Source organism: Procambarus clarkii, chromosome 70 (genome assembly GCF_040958095.1).
Source record: "Procambarus clarkii isolate CNS0578487 chromosome 70, FALCON_Pclarkii_2.0, whole genome shotgun sequence".
Taxonomy (NCBI): Eukaryota; Metazoa; Arthropoda; class Malacostraca; order Decapoda; family Cambaridae; genus Procambarus; species Procambarus clarkii.
Window position 1 is genome coordinate 29492273 of NC_091219.1, and position 24207 is coordinate 29516479.

General features: G+C 40.0%; 1 protein-coding gene across 1 annotated transcript in view; it reads right to left on the reverse strand.

Annotated features, from left to right (window-relative positions):
- Window positions 1–24207, reverse strand: part of LOC123775312 (bromodomain testis-specific protein) — a 277850-nt gene that overhangs the window by 143183 nt on the left and 110460 nt on the right. Inside the window, 2 exon segments of the mRNA XM_045770359.2 lie at window positions 15998–16178; window positions 19375–19520. Coding sequence (XP_045626315.2) covers window positions 15998–16178; window positions 19375–19520 — 327 coding nt within the window.

Genomic DNA, 24207 nt, shown 5'->3' on the forward strand with positions numbered 1-24207 from the left:
TAAGCAGTATTCTACTTTCAGTGGTCCTTAACTACTGATGATTTGATTTAGGTGACCTATATACATGTACAATAACCACATTTAGGATCTCTACGTTGATTATCAGCACTTCCATCATATGGTTTGTGTTTAGCAGTTCATTACAGATGAATGTCTCTCTTACGTACAAGTTGACCCTACCCTGTAGCTTGTGTTTTCTCTCATATCTGAAAAGACTGTACATCAGTAGCCATATTTCACTTTCATAGTAATCCTTTGTGGGAGTTTGTTTTACTTTATGGGCTGCAAACACTACACTTGCCTCATTTAGGAGGCTAGCTATATAAAGTGGACTTTATATGATTTGCATGTTTTTGTACCCTGAATGTTTGCAAATACAAATGATGTCATAATTCTGTGGAAGTGCTGGACATTTCACTTTGGTGTTAATATCTGTGGTTCTGATAGCAGGGTGGGTCTACTGTCTTCATTAGGATTTGAGAAAGTTGGTGGTAAAGTTTTGACATTTATAACAATTCTTTTCTTTATCTTGCTAAAACACCCTCCTTGTAAGTAGAGTTGGGGCTGTTTTCATAAGTATCATTCTTTTCATTATATTTGCCTGGTTCCTCTTATATGTAAAGATGGACAGTCTGTTGAAACATTCTTCCTTATTTAAGTAGAGTTCTTGGTACAAAAATTTGAATTGTATGCTTTTCCATCTCGCCTCGATATTTTGCATATCCCTGCTTAGGTTAAATTACATCATTGCAATTGCGTATCTTGTGCTGAGGTCACTTCTTCAACTTGTGTTCCAGGGAAGTGGGTTCTACAATTTGTTTTGGATTTCTCCAAGCTTCAGTGAATTACAATGCCTCCTGCTCACCTGGACCTAGATTTATTAAGCATCAAGTATTTCTTCTTAAATGGATGTGTCATGAAAGTTCTTAATAAATTTAAAAACGCAAAAATGTGAGCTTAAGGAAGGTGTTATTACATATTCCTGAATGTAACTAAATGTCAAAAGTTATTTTTTTGTCTGGCCAGAGAGAAGATAACATTGTTCATCTTTAACATTTAGTCAGTTAAAATGCCAGCTTAGTAAGACAACTGACCAATCTTATAAGGTAGCAATTTTTCTCCCACTGTAGACTGTATTACTGCATATACTGCATGGGGTATTAGGTTTTCCTTTTTTCAGGGCCAGTTGCTCCCATGTGGTCCCATGAGAGAGAGGGCATCCACTTGGTTGCCGAGCCTTTTGCCTTCCAACTACAGTGGTACCTCGGTCTACGAACGCCTCTGTTTACAAACTTTTCGGATTATGAGCCCAATTTGTTCAGAAAATTTGAATCGGGATACGAACTTTACTTCGGGATACGAGTTTGTTGATACGCGTAGGGCCAACCTAGGGTGTGGTGGCATGGTGATCGCACCTCAGTTTACCAGTGCCTCACGCCCAGTGACTCGCCCGCCTGAATTCTTCCCAAGGATTTATAGTTTCTTTTCGGATTTTTGGCTATAAAAGTTGTTATTATACATCTCGCCATGTGTCCCAAGAAAGCCAGTGATGAGGTTCAAAGCAAGAAATCACATGTGAGAATGACCATAGAGGAAAAACAAGAGATCATTCGTAAGCTAAGCAGTACAACAAATCCATGTCAACGATATGCACTGTACTTGCCAAGAAGCTGTAGTATGCCATTGCATTAATCTTTTCAATGACAATGTGATCCCTAAGTTTGCCTCATTTCACTTGCCTCACTACAGACAAGTGTTACAAAGAAGGGAAAAACAATCTTCAATGGAACATTTCCTTGTGAGAAAATCAAGCAGTGAGCCACAACCAGGACCTAGTGGTATGTAGGCAAAATGTGCCAGTGTGCACTCCAGAGAAATCTTCACTGCCTGATGTTATAGTGAAAGGGGACTCCCCTTCCAAACAGTAAAACCTCTCCTCCTCCCCCTTCCTCACCATCTTCCATACGCCAACAGAGGTCATCCGCATGGGTAAGTAATAACTTGAACATACCTTTGTAGTGAAGGTTTTGGTGAATTAGGTATAAAATTTACTTTGAAGTGAAGTTTTTGGGGAGTCAGGAATGAATTAATTCATTTCCCATTTTTTTTTTATGGGGAAATTCACTTTGGTTTACAAATTTTTGGGTTACGAACCATCTCCAGGAACGGATTAAATTCTTAAACCGAGATACCCCCTGTATTTGGCTCTCGCCTGTCTGAGATTTGGGTTAGTTTCTTGTCTACCTGAACTTGGCATGTTAGAAGCTGCAGCTCTATCCTTGGAATCTGCACCATTCCTTCATTTATACCATTTCCCAGTTCTAAGCAAGAATTGTGGTACATAGCAGCTACAGGGACACCTGTTCACAGGATGTGTACTGTATTGCTCCCATACTTTTATCTCTGATTGCTGGTGACTGACAGGTTCCACTTGTCTTTCCCCTCTTCTCATCAAAGGGTATTAAATTGCAGTTTCACTAGCAGTTTTCATAATGGACTTGTGAAATGCAATTTCAGTTGGGGGTAAACAACTGCCATACCTGTTGTGGTCCTATGGTACTCTGAACTTCAGTAGATTACTGGCCACACAGGAGTGTGTTCACTTAGTAGAGAGAAAGAGCTGGGGGTTGATATCACACCGAACCAGTCCCCAGAAACCCACATCAAAAGGGTATAATCAGCGGCATATGCTAGATTTGCCAACTTTCGCTGGTGGCTAGTATTACCTGTGGCAGTTGGACGTATTGCCATTAGAAACTTGTGCAGGGAATAATTCAGAACCTTGTATACCACTTATGTCAGATCACTCCAGGAATATGCAGCTCCAGCCTGGAGTTCATACCTAGTTAAACACAAGACAAAATTTTACAAGATTCAGAGTTATGACACCAGACCAATAGAGTATGTCAACAGATCAGACTAATGATAGAGCCCAATAGGCTCAGGAATTTGTACACCAGTTGATCGACAGTTGAGAGGCAGAGGCGAGACTGAAGAGCCAAGGCTCAACCCCCACAAGCTCAACTAGGTGAGAACTTGCTTGAATTCAGGACCAGTAAGCAGGCATTCCATACTGTAGGAAGGGAGGCTGTAGGAGTCTATGCCGTCTGTTTTTCCTAGATGTTCTAAGATTTTTCAGTTTGTTTTCCTGCCCAAAGTATGTTTGTCATGTGCCTTCCATTCTCAAGATTTTATTCCAGACCATTTCATTTTCTCTCCCTCAATTAGAATTTATTCACAGCCCTTTCTCAAAACTTCCCTGATGGCTCTTTAGGAGATTCTGTTCTCGAGTTAGCTGATTTAGATTGTCTACCTGTCATTTTATCCTTCAAGATCTCCATCTTGTTACTAGGTTTACAAGCATCTCTCGAGCAATCATACCTTTGCTGGCATTTGCCCTAGGCCCAGAATACCTGGTGAGTTGGATGCCGTGGATCTTGACTAGTGCTGGTTGCATTTCCCTGGATAAGGTTCATTCCTATTCAGGGTTCCCTCCACATAAGAAAGTGTTTCCTTGGTGGTTGGTCCCAGTCCTTTAGATTTTGTACTTCCTAGATGCTTACAATGTGGTGTTGAGGGAGGGTGCTCTGCTCTTCAGCATTAGAGAATGCTATTTTCCCTCAATTGGAATTTTGAGACAAGGAATATGTTTGTCACATGTATTTCAGTTTCAATGTCTGCTTTAGGACTGTGTTCAAGTGGTGCTTTTGCCTTTGCCTGGGTGATCATTCTCCGTTTCGCCCATTATGACTTTAAACTCCAGATGTTATATTTCTTCTGGTACCTAGAGATTCAGCCCTTTAGCTGGATTCATGGGTAGATACACAGTACATGGAAATGATTACTATCACATGATCCTTCAAGCTTCCTGTTCTGACTTTATTCTGGTTTCTGGGTGCATATCTATAAGCAGTTTTTGTCTGGCCTGGACCTCAGATCTTGTGATCATCTGGTTTATGCAGGCATGTTCATTTGCTTGTGAGCTTGTGAGCTTGAAAGATTTGTGCCTAATTCACTCCCACTGGGTGGTACTACCTGAAATTTGGTTCTATTCTTCCTTTGCCCTGACCTGTAATTTTGCTTGACTTCTCCCATAGTGTTTCCGAAATTGCACCTGTATAGGTGTTTTTTTCTAGCTCTTTAATCAATTATCTGAATGCAAGTGCCACCCTTCTGCCATTGAGTTTTCTTTGACAGTATAAGAAGTCTTTATGTGTGTGTTTTGGTATGATTAATCTTTTTCCTCTGATATCTTCTTGATATTGGAGTCTGGTCTGTTTACTAGAACCTTGGTTATTATGTGTCATTTCTGTTATAAGTTACATCAATATTTCTGGACCAACTTGTAAGGTAAAAGGGGCTGGGGTCTCGGGAAGCAGTTTCTCACATCCTTTGCAGCTCAAATCAATTCCAAAATGCAGCCCAGGTATAAATCAACTATTTGTTTATTAGTTTAATTCAACTTCATCTACAGAGCTATGTCAGGAAATTTCTTGTCTAGGGGAGCAAACACAACAGAGCAATACAGAACCTAGCAGTCTATTTACTTTCAGAAGGTATTTGAGTGTAGATGAAAGTACTTTCTGTAAAACATTCAATGTTGGATACTGAATTCTCCAGATAACTTCTTTATCCAATGAATAGTCCAATGGAGATATATGAACAAATTTATGATGCATCACAGATTCAAGGTCGATCTAGCATGGCTGGTAATTCAACATGCCCATGTGAGTGGGAAACTGCTCAAGGAAATGACCAAATTGCTTGGTCAAAATAGATTTTATTTATTCTCATCCATATTCATACCTCTTTATGTTGAACTATACTATTATCATATTTTATGAATAATGGCTCAAGCACTTAATTATGTTTCAGTACAGTATTTCATTTTTAAATTAAATAAAACAGTGCTTTGCTAAGATAAACCACTATCATGTGTTAAATACCTTTGCAGAAATTTAAAGATTAAATTAAAATTACACTAATGTGACAATTATTACAATTAAAGAGGACAATATGAATCACTAATTTTGATAGTAAGAGGTTTTGATAGTATACAAATATACTATATAGTAATATAAATATATATTATGATATATGATATATATTATGATATATTATTATAGTATTATATGATATATAGTATTAGATATATATACACACATACATACATACATACACACACACACATACTGCATATACACAGCGTCTGGGATCTAGGATCATCCCAGCGTCTGGGATGATCTCGGATGTAGGTTCGAATCCCTGTCACAGCACTTGTGGGTTTGTTCATTTGATATATACTGTATGTGTGTGTATGTGTGTGTGTGTGTGTGTGTGTGTGTGTGTGTGTGTGTGTGTGTGTGTGTGTGTGTGTGTGTGTGTGTGTGTGTATTGTACCTAGCAGTACAATACAATTATATACATATATATATATATACATATATATATATATATATATATATATAAATATATATATATATATATATATATATGCGAACAAGCCTGAATGGTCCCCAGGACTATATGCGAATGAAAACTCACACCCCAGTTTCGGGTTCGAGTCACTTCTGGGGTGTGAGTTTTCATTCATATATATATATATATATATATATATATATATATATATATATATATATATATATATATACAGTATATATATACACACTAATTAAATCAGTTTCTCATTAACTCATGACCCCTTATTTATAATTTTACCATAAAGCACAAAAATTACAATATTATAATAAGCAATATAGTTTGGAATTATAGCTTCCCACACCCATGCACACTCTTAAAAAGCCAAGTCTGTATTACAAATTATGTTTATAATTGTGAACTACACAGTTGTAAAAAAAAAAAAGAATTTAAGTATTATATTAAGAAATTACTTGTGATGAATTTTACAAGAAGTGATGAGTAGAACGTTGCAATCACAACCTGAGGACCCAGAATCAGTCCTGGGTGACAGGTAGAGTTCGTTTGCGAAGAGATGGTCACTCTGAAATCCAAAGGTATTGGACTAGCTAACCCCTTCTCGCTTTAGAGGGTGACAACTCACGGTGTGGAACTAATTATACATTGTGTTGGTTTACTTCACATATGATGCTGCTTTGTTATTTCTGATTATTTCATGTAAAAGAACAACATAACAAAAATTGAAGCTATCAATTCACACATTGCAGTCCTTACAAACATTAGAACACTAGGCAACTTATAATCGTACTGCAGCATGATGGCAGAGCTAAGACAATCAAGTTGAATATTATTTTTATTATAATTAAAAAGTAAATGAAAATTAAATGAACTTATACTGTACAAGTGGAAGAAGCCGTGTGGATAAAATAGGTGCAAATGCTGAAAGGAGATGAATAATTTTCTATTGCAATGTATTTGTAATGGGATAGAGAATACATCCTAGATAAATACAAAGTACATGGACATAAGAATATTAATTGCAGAGGATGCTGATGGAATGTGTGTGAGAGTGAACACATGAATGAGAGGATGTGCACATAAGTAAGAGGAAGATGCACACAGATGTTCAAGGGAATGCACATACATGATTGAGGAGATGTACATACATGTATGAGAACATTACATACAAGTATGAGAGGATGCACATGTATATATGAAGGGATGAATACCCATGTATAAAAAGATGCATATGTTTGTATAAGGGGATATATATATGAATGAGATAATCCACATGTAAATATGAGGGGATGCACATTTTTGTATGAGAGGATGCACATGTGGAATGCTGTTGCACACTAGCAGCCCCATTCAAAGCTGAAGAAATTGCTGACCTGAAGAACATGCGCATCTTTTACTGCTAGAATCCACTCTATAAAACATATAAATTATTGTGACTGCTTCCTAGCAGTCGCAATATATTGTATTGCAATATTCGGAATCTGTATTCCTAGAGTGCAGGCAGGAGATACATAATTATTTACACTTGGAAAATACTAATAGGATTGCTTGCAAATCTGCACACAGAAACAACACACGAGACTGGAGGATATGGCACGATGTGAAAAAAGAGCCCTATTGAAAAGCAGAGGAATGGCCAAATTAAAACTCATTAAACATTAAAAGGACAAGAATTTTCAGCACTCGTACCCTACATATATGGGCATAACTGGCCAACCTCTCAGTGTTCAAAAGAAAACTTGACAAACACCTTAAAAGGATACCTCATTAACCAGGCTGTGAGCAGCTACATCCAACAGCCTGGTTGACCAGACCACCAACCAGGAGGCCTTGTCAGAGACCGGGTCACAGGGACACTGATTCTCGGAATCACTGACAGGAATGAGGGGATGCACATACAGTACATGTATGAGAGGAAGAAAATGTATGTATGAGAGGATGTACACAAATATATGAGGAGTCACATAAACGAATGAAAGAAAGCACATGGATGAATAAAGATTAATGCTAATGAATGAGAGGAGGTATATCACAACTCGAGCCTGGGCCCCAGGATGGGCTCAGGAAGTAGAACAACTCCCAGAACCCTGCACAAGGAAATAACTTCACATGAAACCAGGAGGTATGGCTCGATGTGCAAAACAGACATGCAGTAGGTACGCTGAAAGAGAACTCTATCAACATTAAAACTATCGCACCCTTCGAACGCCCCTGGAGTCCACAATTTTTCTCTCGAGTCAGAGTCGTGGACGCGATCGGCGTCCATAATTTTAAAATATTTAGTAAAAATTTAAATGTTATCTGATCAATCTGGGAGTGGTTTTAAAATGAGCACCTTTAGACTGCACACAATTTGATACTAAAATGAAAGATGTAACACGAAAATTGATGTCAGAACACTGGAGAGATTATAAATACTTTTTTGGTCCATATTTTAAAATATTTGTTACAATTCTATTTATTGTGCTGTTAATATGCGACTAGTTTTAAAATGCGCACCTCTCGATTGCAAACAATTTGATACCAAAATGAATGATATAACACAAAAATTTATGTCAGAACACTGGAAAGATATAAATAATTTTGTGATGATGAGCGTCCAAAATTTAAAATACAGTATTTGTTAAAAATTCTATTTATTGTTCCATTATTATGGGACTAGTTTTAAAATACGCACTTTTATATTGCGAACAATTTGATACCAAAATGTTATACTCAAATTCTATGTCAGTTGGAATATAACCAACCACAGGCAAGTAGGCCTCTGACATGCCAGACAGAGGAGCATCAGCCATGCTCCCAGCAGCCGCAATTCTCCTCACAGACTCAAGAGTAGGTGGACCTCGGCTGGCCAGATACATACCTTGTTGTCTCGGTCAATAAATATATACAGAAGCGACTACTGTGTCTACATTCAACCCGAACAAGGCAAACAAATAAAAATGAAAGACGTAACACGAAAATTGATGTTATCAAACTGAACGAGTTACACATTATGTTGCAGTGTGCCAATTGGTGCTCGTTCACGGGTAACTTTAGGCTTTGCTGCGGGGAGTCTCGCCAGTCTTTTGGACATTATATGCATATACACCTGCAGGGAATTTAATTACAAACACAATGATACCAAAACGAACGACGTAGCACAAGAATTAAGGTGAGAAAACTGAAATGAGTATACACATTTTACTGATTTTGTGCGCTCACGGGTAACTTTTGCCGACTTTAGGCTTTGCTGTGAGGAGTCACGCCAGGCTGTTGGACATTATATGCATATACACCTGTAGGGAATTCTATTGTGAACACAATGATACCAAAACGAACGACGTAGCATGAGAATAAAGGTGAGAAAACTGAAACGAGTGTAGACATTTTGGTGTCGCCACGCGCTCGCGCGCACCACAAGGAGCCATTCCTGCATATCTGCAGAGCGCACGCTCTGTACACGATAGTCTTAAAGAGCCAAGACTTTTCAACACTCCCCCCTACACATTCGGGACAAAACTGGCACAATGGGGCACGGGCACAATAGAGTGTTAGGGGCATAACTCCCACAATCTTCAATATAGAACTAGAAAAACACTTCCAAAAGATAACTGATCAACCAGGCTGTAATTCATTATCAGGCTGCAAACAGCTGCATTCAACAGCCAGGTTGACCAACCCACTAACCAGGTGGCTTGATCAGAGACAGGGTTATGGGGGGACATGATCCCTGGAAAAAATAAAAAGTAGACAACCAGCAAATCAGATATGTATGAGTAGCTGCACACACACACATACAGTATGAGGGGGATGCACACACATACAGTATGAGGGGGGATGCACACACATACAGTATGAGGGGGTGCACACACATACAGTATGAGGGGGGTGCACACACATACAGTATGAGGGGGGTGCACACACATACAGTATGAGGGGGTGCACACACATACAGTGTGAGGGGGGTGCACACACACAAACAGTATGAGGGGGGTGCACACACACAAACAGTATGAGGGGGGATGCACACACATACAGTAAGAGGGGGGTGCACACACATACAGTATGAGGGGGTGCACACACATACAGTATGAGGGAGGTGCACACACATACAGTATGAGGGCAGATGCACACATATACAGTATGAGGGGGATGCACACACATACAGTATGAGGGGGGATGCACACACATACAGTATGAGGGGGGGATGTACACACATACAGTATGAGGGGGGGGATGCACACACACATACAGTATGAGGGGGGGATGCACACACACACAGTATGAGGGGGTGCCTCAGGTGTATGAGGAGGTGCACACATATGTATGAGGAGGTGCACACAGGTGCATGAGGGGGTGCACACAGGTGTATGAGGGGGTGCACACAGGTGTATGAGGTGAACACAGGTGTATGAGGGGGTGCACACAGGTGTATGAGGGGGTGCACACAGGTGTATGAGGGGGTGCACACAGGTGTATGAGGGGGTGCACACAGGTGTATGAGGGGGTGCACACAGGTGTATGAGGGGGTGCACACAGGTATATGAGGTGCACACAGGTATATGAGGTGCACACAGGTATATGAGGTGCACACAGGTATGAGGTGCACACAGGTATGAGGTGCACACAGGTGCATAAGGGGGTGCACACAGGTGTATGAGGTGCACACAGAGAGGTGTGCACCTCTCTGTGTTTGGTGTATGAGACCAAATAAATGACTTTGCAGTAATACTGGTTTGCATATTAAAAAAAAACTCCCCTCTCCCCCAAACAAAAAACTTCATAGTAACCATGCTTATATTTTAAAAAGCTAAATATGAAACAAACAAATTTAAAAACATGTTCAAGGATAAACTTGACTTGGGCCTTTTAAGCAAACTTATATACAATATTTTATAAATTACATTATAAAAACAATTAACAAAATATTTACACAAGCGCCAGAAGAGAATCATTATTGTTCGATGTGGCTCACCGAGTCATGCTCAATTGACTTTGTGCCTTGTTTAAATATTGGTGAAATACAAAACTTAAAAAATTAAACAAAAACACATTATTAAACAAGTACAGTCGAACCTCAATTAACGAATTTAATCCGTTACAGCACGGAGCTCGTCATGTGAAACGCTCGTCTTTCGAAACAAATTTCCTCATTTAAAATAATGGAAATAAAATTAATCCGTTCTACCGCCAAAAAACATCAATATATTTGATTTTTTAAATAATGGAGCAGCCTACCTGACGTACACTGAACAAACCTTTATGACACTTTCTTTTTTCAACAAAATTTCAATTTTTTTTTAGTTTTTCATTTTTTTATAAAAAATGTTTGTTCAGTATATGTCAGGTAGGCTGCTCCATTTAGTATAAAAAAAATTGAACAAATTTGAAAAAAAAAATATAAAGGTTCATTCAGTGTTTGTCAGGTAGGATGCTCCATAATGACATTTTTTCTATTTTTCATATTTGTTCAATTTGGTTTGTATTTTTCATTTTTTATTAATAATGGAGCAGCCTACCTGGCACACACTGAATGAACCTTTATATTTTTTTTTTTTTCAAATTTGTTCAATTTTTTTTATACTAAATGGAGCAGCCTACCTGACATATACTGAACGAACCTTTATGACTTTTTTCTTTTCTTTTTCATATTCTTTCAATTTTTTTTATTTTTCCTTTTTGTTTAAAAAATGTAGCAGCCTACCTGAAATTCCCTGAATGAACATTTTTGACATTTGTTCTTGTTTCAAATGTTTTCTATTTTTTTTCTAATTTCGTCTAAAAAACAAAAATTAATTGTTTGTAACATTACAGCAGTCACCCCTTTACATCCCAGCATCATTAGCATCATTAAAAAAACAAATTATTTGCATTGTCGGAGGTGTCCGAGAATTTGCGAGAACCAGCGGGAACGCTAGGAAGCACCATGTGCTTTTCTCGTTAATCAAGCGAAAGCTCGTCAATCAAGACAAATTTTCACAGAGTGGTGTGCTCGTTATTCGAAATGCTTGTAGATTGAGGCGCTCATCACTTGAGGTTCCACTGTATTATTGTCTAGCAATAACAACTCATTACCTATACACAAAATTGCAAAAAACATATGGAATTATGCCCAAGCTGCTGTCACAGAATGCTTCAAACACCAAAGCCTAATAGCATCTATAATGTTGCTACTCATACCGTAGACCCCTGGCTGCCTGTCTGCCTGGCTAGCCAGCATGTGCAAGGCAAGATAATGACTGGATGTGTCTCACTCCCACACACTACAATCCCACAAAACCAGTCCCTCCCTGCCTTCCTCCCTCCCTACAACCCTCACACACCCGGTCCCTCCCTACAATCCTCACACACGTGGTCCCTCCCAACACTACCTCTCCCTCCTTTCCCCTCACACCTTCCCTTCCTCATGCCCCCATCTACATACTTCCTGGCACAATTAATTCCATATTGGCAAATGTTTGAGTACTGGCTTGCCTGTTTGTTTAGGTCCAGCTCACTACTTTTTATATGCCAGTCTTTGATATAAGGAGAGATTACACAGACTGATAGATACATAGACACATACACAAATAACACATAGGAGGAGAAACTGTCTGACATAAGACTGAGATTGACTATGACTACCTGACAGTCTATGCCTGCGATACAATAGTCAGGGGAATAGGTGAAGATGTAATCATAAGAATCGTGTGGAGATGCGTCAATGGTCAGGAATTGGAAGCATCATGAAAAAATCAAAAGAACCTGCCAGTCACCAAAACTTATTAATATAACTGGCTCTTTAAGAACTAGGATTAGCGCTTATAACTGAATTAAAGTTTTTTTTGACACTTTATGCGAGGGATCATAATATTTTCCTTTTTTAATGGCAAGATGTCTTATTGCAGTAACCATGCAGGTGAAGATAGAAGGAAATGGTAGAAATGCATTTCCATTGGTCAGAAAATTAACATGACACAAAAGTAGCTGTCATAATATGCCTGCCACAATACATGCCGTGCGTGTAATAGTAGTAAGGTGGAACAAGACAGCTTTGCTGCATCAGCATTCTGCATCACAACTCTCTCCAAACCTTAATTCATTTTGTATACAAATTCTATGTTTTGGGATTTATTAATGATTATTTGTTATTATGTGCCACCAACACCTGTCATATACTGCTGTTTGTGAAGTGATTTGCCGATGATTGCCCTGTCGTATGTGTTGGTCAAAATGGAGAATGCACAAGAAATTTATTGGCTGTGAATTTTTATATTTAGATCGGCAAGTGCTATGAGTGCCTATCTTGGACAATGTGTGTGCTAATAATAATAATTACGCAAGTTATACTTCTGATATGGAATAGTTTGCCAAAGATAGCTCTATTTTATGTGATGGTTAAAATGAAGATTGCATAATGACTTATTTTTTTAGTTTAGTGTTGAAAGGTGGATTATGATATATCGGTACTTATCTAAATGCACTTGATAGGTATTAAGAAGATATTCTACTACACTATTCTTCTGGTAAATGAAGGGGGAAAAACCTATATATGGAGAACTGTGGCCGTCTCAATTTCATTTTTACCTGGGGAGGATGTCAGAAGGTGGGTGGGGTAGGGTGGGGGATTTGCCACAAGTCTATAAGGTTGTATGAAATTCCTTATTGAACAAAACAACTTTGCCCCATATAATTTGTCCACTCAAGTTTACACTGTATTGGTAATGAGCATCATTACATTTTTGTACCAATTTCCAATTAACTGTTTAATATTTGTAAAAGTCTACTTATATATATAAATTGGGTACAGGGTCTAACGCCTTCCAATTCTTTTAACAGGCATTGTGGCCTAGTCGTGAAAGTACTGGACACGTTAAGGTGGATGGGGCACCTGGCTGTCTGGGGTCGAATCCTTCGGGGGTGAGGAGTTTTCTATTGCATATTGACTTGGGGACCATTCAAGCTTGTTCGCATTAGTGTTACTCACATGACCCTAACATGCGAGGTGATTCAATGCAATATTCCTTGCAATTCTATTAACAGTTGTTGTGGCCTATTGGTGAAAGTACTGGACATGCTAAGGTACATGGAGCTCCTGGCAGTCTGGGATGGAATCCTTCGGGAATGAGGAGTTTTCGGTTAAATATTGTCTTGGGGACCATTCACGCTTGTTTGCATATGTAAATAATTTTAATTATACAAAAACTGTATCTGAGCCATCATCAACAATGCAGAGTATATAATATACAGCATTGAATTAATTACACCTCTTTTCAGTGGGCCCCATAGTGGCTCCTTAGGGCAAGCCACTTGGAAAGAGAGTATTATATTTATCATGCTGTACTAGGCCCTTACAAGTCAAGTATATCTACTGAACAGAATCTGGTTCACTCAAAGAGGCACAGGGAGCTGGGGATACTAGATCAACCTAGACCACAAGGAAATACCACCAGAGATACAGCACTCCAAAACACACAACTGCAAGGAAAAAATTATTAAAATTAACCTACAAGGTACACAGTGGTTAAGTCATTACCACCGCTAGTTACACCCTCCTTCAACCAGGTGTCAGACCCAGCAACCCCAATTCCACTTGGTGACACCAAACCAGACATCTACTACTCGAAGCCCCAAGAAAGGAAAACAGCTCACCTAGGGCTCAACAAGAAAGAGGTGTTTCATATCATTCACTGCTGGATTTTTTGGAAGGATGCCACAGTGGCTCCCTGCAAATATCACACCTGGGTGGGGAGAACAAAACAAAAGAGGGCCCTTCCAGAAGTGGGAACAAGAGGAGGGGGGGGGGGGGGTATTACACAAGAACCCTCAAAGAAAGGGAACGCAGCCCCAGGTTATCTTGTAGTTACCTTATTTTGGTTCCAACGATCAACATCCTCATGCCCAGGTCTCTGACTAGGGCTCCTGGTCAGTGATCTAGTCGACCAGGTTATTAGGGGGCAGCTGCTCGTAGCTTGATGTATGAATCACAGCCCACTGCACCCAAGAAAATTCACAAGACATCGTGCAGCTAATATCCAAAAAGAAAGCCAATACCCAAAAGAACAGCCAAAGGCTGATATAAAAATAGCCAAAGTGTGTCTTTTTGTGTCTTTATTTGGCCTTTATGGCCAAATAAAGCCTAGGCTAAGGGAGAAAGGAGTGCTTACAGAGTAACAATGAAAGAAAGATGAACATATACTACACTCAGAAGATGCCACTTCCCCGTAGGGCAAGGTACGAATAAAACAACAACAGTGCATATAGATGTCATCAATGCTAGGAAATGTAAACAAACCCAAGAGGAGGCTGATGTAAAAAGGATAGCAAACTAATAAAATAAACAAGTGCCCCTCCCCCCCTCAAAAAAACAGCCAGAGCAGACTCAGTGGGCAATAACTGAACATCATCAGAGAGTTGTACCAGGAACACAGGATGATTACGCAGAAAATGCCAAAGCCAGCTCACAGAAATTTAGTAGAAGAGCGCATTCGAAGCAATAACAAAACTAGAACACAAACCACTGCACACCCCCAAACTAATAAAAAACTGTTTGCCCCATCCTCAGACCTTCACATAGGAGTCACAGACCAATGCACTACTCTTGAAATGGAATGCCTTAAGAGTAAGCAATTTAAAAGGAACAAAATCCAAACATTAACTGGGTAAAACTAATGCAAGTGCCTAAGGAAAGCAACCAAAACACAGGCAGTTGTAGGCAAACAAGTGATTTGAGGTTTACTTACATAAAATCATGCATATGAAGCTAACACCAAAAATGAGAACAAATATAAGCACACGCTCCAATTGCCAACACTTATCTGTAAAAATGGGACCATGAAGGTGGTGCAACACAATACGCACTTGCTTTGGTAGCAGCAGGCACATGACTGGTGCAGTGCCACCAGGCATATGCTGAGTTACCGGGTTCACCACTAGACAGTGAGAAGATGTAACTTGCAGTGTTTCTTTTTGTCAAAGTTATAAATTTTGTCCAGTTGCATATTTTGGAAAGCTCTGACTTTCTGGTAATATTTCCTCTTGATCTGGGTTGCTCTATCAATCCCAATTATCCCCAGCTCCCTGTGCCTCTTTGAGTGGACCAGACTCTCTTTCTGTTTCCACTAAGCATTTATAACTGCCTGCCTTCATAACCCTTTTAAGGGTCTGGCAGAGTATGATGTACAGAGCTATTTATGTGCTAGCTGCAGGAAGTTCTCCACAGAAAAATTCTTCAACATCCGCTCGACGCCCACAAAGAGTGGCTAAACCATGTTACAACTTCTACATAACCCTGGACAACATGGGTTCAGAGCAGGACGCTGCTCTCCCAATTACTAGAGCAGTAATTGCCTCTCACAATTACTAGACCACTGTATGTACTAGTACAGAACAGTATAAAATTTTACAAATGCAAGGTTAATGTCACCAAAACATAATTTCTCCAGGAAGTGATGATCAAAATCACCCGATGATGATAAAAATTACTTATTTTATGAACTGCAAATCAAACGGACTTTTTAATTATGAATAAATAATAATTAAATAAAACATTTCAAGTTAACGAAAGAAATTAGGTTGAAGACAAATAGGAACAACTTACAGAATCAAGACCCACCTTCATCTGTTCCTGCACCTGACGTAGCTGCTCTTGAAGTTGAACTAACTTTCTTTCTCTCTCATCTTCAGAGTCATCCGTTTCACTTTCACTCTCACTATCAGACTCTTCTGAATCCGTGGCTGGGTGAATTTCAAATGGCTCATCCTCTGGCACTTTGGCATATCTGTTTCAATGAAAGAGAGAGCCATACCATTAAACTACATTTAAATATACTGTTCAGTAATACATGAAAAATATCTATATCGTGCTTTAATCATAAACTCACCTGCACCTCCTACAAGGCAAAACACATAAATATTATTATTATTATCATATTATTTTTTTTTTATTAAACCATCCCACACCAAATGTGTGGCCCAGTGGTCAATGCTGTTGGTTCACAAATGGGCTCTAGTCAAGGGCTCAAATCATGAGCAGGACAAGACAGTTGTGCAAACACCTGTCTCCATACACCTGATGCCTCAGTTAAACTAGTGGTAAACAGGTACTTGACTGGTAGTTGACTATTATGGGTCGGTTTCCAAGGAATTGTCAAACACTGTTTGCTTGCAAATACTGTAACTTTATTTTCAACATATTTTGAATGAAAATAAACTTTTTTTTTTTTGTAGTCCTTGCAACCATCACAGCAAAATGTTGATAAATGCCAGAAGCCATACAGACCACTGCCCAGCAACCCAAAAGGAAGATAAATGATTTTTGAACATTTTTCATACATACAAAGCTGCAATTTTATAAAAAAGGCAAGTAAAATAAATTTGTATATGTGCAATCAGTGCAATATTGTGTCAATATTGCTTATAGCCACATTAGCCCTTAGGCAGCAATTATCAGCCATTGACGATTCTTGGGGTAATGCAGTTATCGTCATACAACTAAAACAATTATTGTCTGAGTTTTACATGTATGATGTAAATAAGGATATAATAGGTCCCAGTGGATGCAAATAAAGAAAAACAAGTGATAAAACAATCACTGAGACATCCAAGGATAAAACATGAAGCTCCTAGGTCAATAAAATGTTTACTCATATAATTGTAATCAGTCTGTATCTCCTCTTTGTATGACTTGACAATTCCCTTGCTGTTTTTTTCAAACGTCTACGATAGAAAAATGAAAACCTGCATTATGAGAACAGTCAAATCAAGGGATCCCATCCCAATGCTCATAATATTCAAATAACGTGTACTGTCCCACCTTGAGTACTGCTCGATATTTGCTTCCACATTAAGAGCAGGGAAAGATTGCTGAAGTTGAGGGAATACAGAGAACATATATGACACACACAAAATTATTGGCACCTAAGTTATTGGGACCATCTCAAAACTCTCAAAATGCACTCCCTGGAAATAAGAGGGGTATCACATAATACATACACGGAATATACTGGAAGGTCGAGTCCAAAATTTGCAATTTAACAATATACTGGAATAAAATAACATACTGGAGCAAATTATGTGGAAGGAAATGCAGAATAAAGCCAGTGGAGAGTAGAGGTACCACAGGCACAATCAGTAAACACTGCATGAACATCAGAGGTCCAAAGATGTTCAATATCCTCCCAACAATAAACAAATATTGCCAGAACAAAAGTTGGACAAACCAGGTTATAGTGGATATGTAGCTTGTGAGTTGCTCAAGCAACTGTGAGCGACAAAACTCTCAAGTCTGGCCCCAGATTGGGCTTGAGGAGTAAAAAGAGCTCTTAGAAACCCCCTTTCAGGTAAGATCTAGATAAGCAATACAGGCCATAATAAGACCTACTAATTTCATAGCTTATCAGGACTAGAAAAGAAAAGTGAGATACACTACAATGATTTGCATGTTTATTGTAACCATTTGGATATGTTGCATAAAGATGTCTGCCAGATCTGAGGATCTTTCTTTTGGGATATTCTCGTTTTATTTTAAGGTGATGAAGAACTAATTAAGCTGCAAAAAGATAATGAACAGAAGCAGAAGTTTAAACAATTATATTAATAATTGTGGCAACAAAGATATATTTTTTCTTTATCCTTGTGTGTCCTTTATTATTTATTCGTGTTCTTTATCCTGCATTATAGAAAGTACTTAAAAAGCTTATGCAACCATTTCCTTATTTGGGCTCATACAGTTTCCTATTTCGGTTTGTATTTTCACTAAGAACATCAATAACATTTCTAATAAACCCTGGCCCCTAGAGAAAAAAAAAGTGAAAGAGGGCAACAGAGATAACATGGGAAGGGGCAAACAAAGAAATGGGGTGGGGTTCTTCTAGACGCTAGTGCTCTCTACAGTGGAATACTGCTGCACAATGACAGCCTCTGTGAAAGCTGGAGTAATTGCTGACCTGGAGTGCATGTAGATATCCTTTACTGCTAGAATCCATGGAGAGTTATCCGCAGAAAAGAAAATAGCCACCACACCAAGGAGCCATGACCGACACAATAGAGCTGAAAACACGCCAGCAAATGTGGGAAGCAAGCAGACTAGAGGGACGAAAATGCCCCGCCCAGAAGCAGAAGACCCAGGCAGGGGCAAACAGCTCCAGAACTGCAAGGGGGCATCCCCCACATCCCCAGGAACCCGCAACAGAGGCCCCGGGGCAGAACCATCCTCCACGCCCTCTGCCCTTAAAGAAAAGGAAGAATCCAGGGAAAAGCGAGCATAGAAAGAGCCACTGGTAAGACCCAGACGCCTTGGCAGGAGGAACAGGCTCGAAAACCTCCACCCCCAACCCGAACGGGGCAACCCCCGGAGCCACCAGAGTCTCAGCACCAACTAAACCCCGCCCCTAAAGGTTGTTATGCCTACCTTTCTGGGTGCCTAACCCCAGTCCGATGGCAGATAAGGAAACCCCCAACCACAAGGGGAATTTTCACAGCATTTGCTCCCTGAAACCTCTCTAAAGGGGCCAGGTTCTGGCGCTGGTCCCTGGTAGGTCAGAACTCAATAGCTAATGTCCCGGTCCAATATAACATACATTAGCCCGATGAGCTCCAGGGAGCCGTAGGGGCCCCCCCACAGAAAAGATGGTGAAAGTCTAGAAATAATGGAAACCGCAGATGGAAAGAAGAATGCAGGAAATAAAAGGGAGAACAGGGTTGAAAAGAGTGGGCTGTTCAGCAGTAATAGGAAAGGAATGTTCGATTAAAAATGGGGAAAATGGTAAAGGGATTAATAATATACAAATGAACATAGGAACAAAGATAACTGCAGAAGGCCTATTGGCCCATACGAGGCCACTCCTATTTACAACCACCCTCTTCATAAGGAGAAATAATAAAGAGGAGAAGGGTGGGGGGGACAAAAATATGAATAGAGGAGAAAGAAAAGGGGATGAAGGAGGGAAGCAAAATTTCGTAAAAAATATATCTTACCTCATTTCAAAAACATCTTGTAATTTTCTAGCCATGGCTACAACATCATGGTCAGGAGGGTTATATTTGTAACAATTGGTAAATATTGTTCTAACATCTGCTGCGAACTCTGCACCATTCTTGTACTCTCTGTTATCCATTTTATTCTGAAAATGTAACAGCAGTCTATTTCAGAAAATGTAAAAATTGATTCCATATAAAATACTAAATTAAAATGAGAAAAGTTGACTCACATTCTATTATCTATCTCATTCCATTTGATTGAAATACAAGTAAAGATTACGACACTTAAAATATTTAACACAGTTATGTACATGTTCAGCTCTACACACGTTTGCTTGTTGAGCGAGTCATCAACTCAAATTAATCTCATAACCACATCCTTAACTACAGAATTAATTAGCTAAAAAAACACTGGGCAAATTTAAAGATGTACAGCAAGTTTTTGTAATGAAAAGAAAAACAAATGAAGATACAAGTAAGTCCATGTCTCAACCTGTTTCATTTTCAGAACCGGTATCTAGCAATGCATCCTTCAATACAACCCGTTCTTGCAAATTTAATAAGTCAATATCGACTTATTAAATATGTGCATAGGTGACATACTTAACGCCATACAACCGCTGCACATTCCAGCTTTGGTCTCTTTGATCTAACAAAAGTCGTGAATAATTTCTTTAGTATTTTGCCATCCATGTATTTAGAGGCAATTCTGACGTTAGAAAGTGTAGCATAGGCTCCTCGCACAAGGTTCTCAGGTGAGTTTTCTATCTAGACCCACCCCTAGATCCCTTTTTTGTCGGAATTCTTTAATGATTTCACACATAATTAATAGGTTGTGTGGGGTCTATGTTCTCCTATTCCACATTCCATAACATGGCATTTATTCACATTAAATTCCATTTGCCAAGTGGTGCTCCATATACTTATTTTGTCCAGGTCTTCTTGAAGGGCATGACAATCATCTAAGTTTCTTATCCTTCCTATTATCGTAGGATCATCAGCAAACATGTTTGTATAATTCTGTATACCAGCTGGTAGATCATTTATGTTGACAATGAACATTACTGGTGCAAGAACTGAACCCTGTAGTACTCCACTTGTAACATCCCTCCAGTCCGATACATTGCCTGATTACTGCCCTCATTTTTCTATCAGTCAGAAAATTTTTCATTCATGTTAGAAGCTTATCTGTCACCCCTCCAATATTTTCCAGTTTCCAGAACAACCTCTTATGTGGAACTCTGTCGAAAGACGTTTTTAGGTCCAGATAAATACAGTCAACCCAACCATCTCCTTCCTGTAAAACTTCTGTGGCTTGATCATAGAAACTGAGTAAATTCGATACACATGATCTTCCAGATCGTAAACCATACTGTGTCTGATATATCATTTCTCTCCAGGTGTTCTACCCATTTAGTTTTTATTATTTTTTTCCAATATTTTGACTTATTACACTTGTCAATAATACAGGTCTATAACTGAGGGGGGGGGGGGTCTTCCCTGCTGCCACTTTTGTAGATTAGAACTATGTTAGCCTTTTTCCACACATCAGCTACAAATCCTTTACATAGGGATACCTGAAAAATCAGTTGAAGTGGAATGCTGAGCTCAGGTGCACATTCTCTCAGAACCCATGGTGAAACTCCATCTGGACAAACTGCTTTGTTCTTACTTAGCTCCATTAGCATTTTTTCCACTTTGTCTCTAGACACCTCTGTGTACTATATGTTGTTCTCTGGAATTCTTATTGTGTCTGGTTCCCTGAATTTCATTTTGTACAAACACATTTTGGAACTTTTCGTTTAATGTTTCACACATTTGCTTTTCATTTTCCGTGAATCTATTTCCCATTTTCAACCTCTGAATATGCGTGATGCAAAGAATTACACCATTTTACAACATGTTTTCAAAAAGGAGCTGGAAACTCAGTCAGAAACGGGAAAAAAACATTGTTTGCAGGTCACCTTGACAAGAGATTTCTTGATTGCATTGCTCTGAGTTATGTTCTTCCAGTTCTTGGATAATTTCATTTATAGACCTCACACACTTTTTCATAGTCTTCACTATTTGTAAGCATTTAAGGGTACAACATAGACAATCTGTTGTTCCATTGTGTAACTGCTAGCATAACACACTGTTCCATTAACCTAAAAAACCAGCGTTGAATGTAATGAAACGCCATTTTCTTGTTGAGACCCGGTGGCTCTCCGGAGCTATACTGGGCTGATGTGTATATATTAGACTGTGTCAACAGTCATTTGATGGGGTTGTATGCTGACTGGGGACCACGAGCCAGAACCTGGCCCCCTTAGAGAGGCACAAGGAGCAATGGCCTATTGACACCCCCGAGTAGTTGGGAGCAGTCTATATCTGCCATCTACCAGGTCAGGCACCCAGAAAGTAGGAATCCCAAAACAAACTACAGCTGGTATAAATTTGCATACCAAGAGATGAACGAGCAGGCAGAACTCACCAAACAGAAAACAAGCAAACAAGCATGGTGTCACCACAGCCACCAAGCCGCTGTCTGCAGAGCTCCCATACCTCACGCACTGGTTACCCAACCCCAGTTCAGAGGCTGAATATCAAAAACGCGAAAAAACACCGACCGGAGAGAGGGAGGAATGCCGGGAACCTCCAGGTCTCTCCCAGAAAATGGTTTTCTGGTTTTCTGTGGAGAGTCCCTTCAGCTCCCCAACTCGAAGTCGAGACAACTGGGTGCAACCTGCGACCCAATGCTACACACAACCAAGAAGGGCCCATAACATTAACGAGGTACCGAGCGGCCAAAACCCTGTTCGACCTCCAAAAATCCCCGTGCTCGAATGTCAGCCCAGGACATACAGTATTATCAAACACAACAGCCAAAGCCATGAACTTACGAATGTCAGGAGCATGGGGATAGACATGCCGGCTGGCTGAACCCTATATCTTGTGGACGACCTGGGAGACCTGCACCCTGGAACAGGGAAGAGAAACCAGGTCAACCCAAAGTGCGTCCCCTGCCACCAAGGCTGTGGCATGCAAGTAACGGCGTAGTCGCAAACTGACACAAAACAGAACCAACCAAGCATCAACAACCCAAGGACCCTTCCGGAAAGCAGCAGTCTCGTTCTTTGCCAGAAAAGGAGGAGACAACTGCAAACGAAGAAACCGACCACCAGGACCGAAAGGGCAGAAACCCCTGTGCTGGAAGATAGCATGAAGCTCCCCGACCTGACTAGCTGGGATATATATCTGGAAAGATATACCACCTGGGAAGATTCATGCTTTGCGCATGGGCAGGCCGAAGGTGATAACGCCCGAGACAACTTGTGGAACAGAGCAGAAGTGACATCCACCTCGAACGCAAGCTTCAGCGGCTCCGCCAGTGCCGCACGATACAAGGCGACAGTATTCAGCACAAGATGACAGTAATGCAAGAGAGAAAGGCCAAAACAAACCGATCGGAAATCGGAGGCAACCTACGAAGAGTCGAGAAGTGCCGAAAGGACCACCAGGAAACTTCACACTGCTGCGGGGAGACAACATAAGAATAAAGGTAACTGCAGAAGACATATTGGCCCTTACAAGGCAGCTCCTATTTATAACCACCTAATCCCACTCACATACATGTCCAACCCATGTTTGAAACAATCAAAGGACCCCACCTACACCACATTACGCATTAATCAGTTCCACAAATAAACAACCGTCACCGAAACCAGTATTTGCCCAAGTCTTTCCTAAATCTAAACTTATCCAATTTATACCCATTGTTTTGGGTTGTCTTGTGTTGATACTTTTAATATCCCCATTGTTATACCCATGCATCCACTTGTACACCTCTATCATGTCACCACAAGTTCTTCGTCTTTCTATAGAACATAATTTAAGCTATGTCAATCTTTCTTCATTGGCAGTTTTCTAATTTGAGGGATTAACTTTGCCATCCAACACTGGACACGTTCTTTTTAGTATAAACCCCATTTATACTAAAACTCTTGTTTCCTTTAGTATAGCCATGCCCTAATCCAGCTTAATATAGCACCCCCAATACCATGAGCCTCTATCTTTTTAATCAAGTCCTTCATGTGGCACTATCAAAAGCTTTGCTAAAGTCAAAGTACACAACATCACAAACCTTACCACTATCAACTGCCTCAATTATGCTGGAATAAAATGATAGCAAACATGAATGGCCATTTGTAAACCCATGTTGTAAATCTATTAATTTATATTTTTTCAAAGTGAAGATGAATGATATTTGCAATTATCGATTATCAATTATAAAGAAAAGAATGGACAGTCTGAAAAACAGGAAAACTCCGGAACCTCGTAACGCACCCAGTAAGGAAAAGAGGAGCCATACTCAAAAGAAGAAGGATCCATTATGGAGGCGTAATCTGGGTCACGCAGGCGGTAAGCCACAAGGGTCTTGCAAATCCCTAGGGGAAATGCAGAAAACTGAAAACCTCCGCAAAGAGGGGAAAATAAGAACCCATGGGAACCTAGAACCAAATCCCGGGAGGAGCCTAACTCATATCAAACTCGTACAGGGATGGGGATACGAGAACCCCTCCCCCTGTAAGCCCCGGCAGGAGGAGCATGCTCAAATGCCTCTGCCACTGATCCAGGAGGGGCAGTCCCCGAGGCTGCCCGAGTCTTATCAACAAGTAAATCCTGCCCCAACTCCTGAACCCTCAGATGTTTGGGAGCTGGGAGCATGAGGGGGTGGGGAGGAAGAGAAGAGCAGGATGAACGATAGCACGGAAAGGACATAGGGGGGTGCGGACGAACCAAAATTAAGGCGACTAACACTCCCAAGTCCGGGTCTCTACAACCCAAACA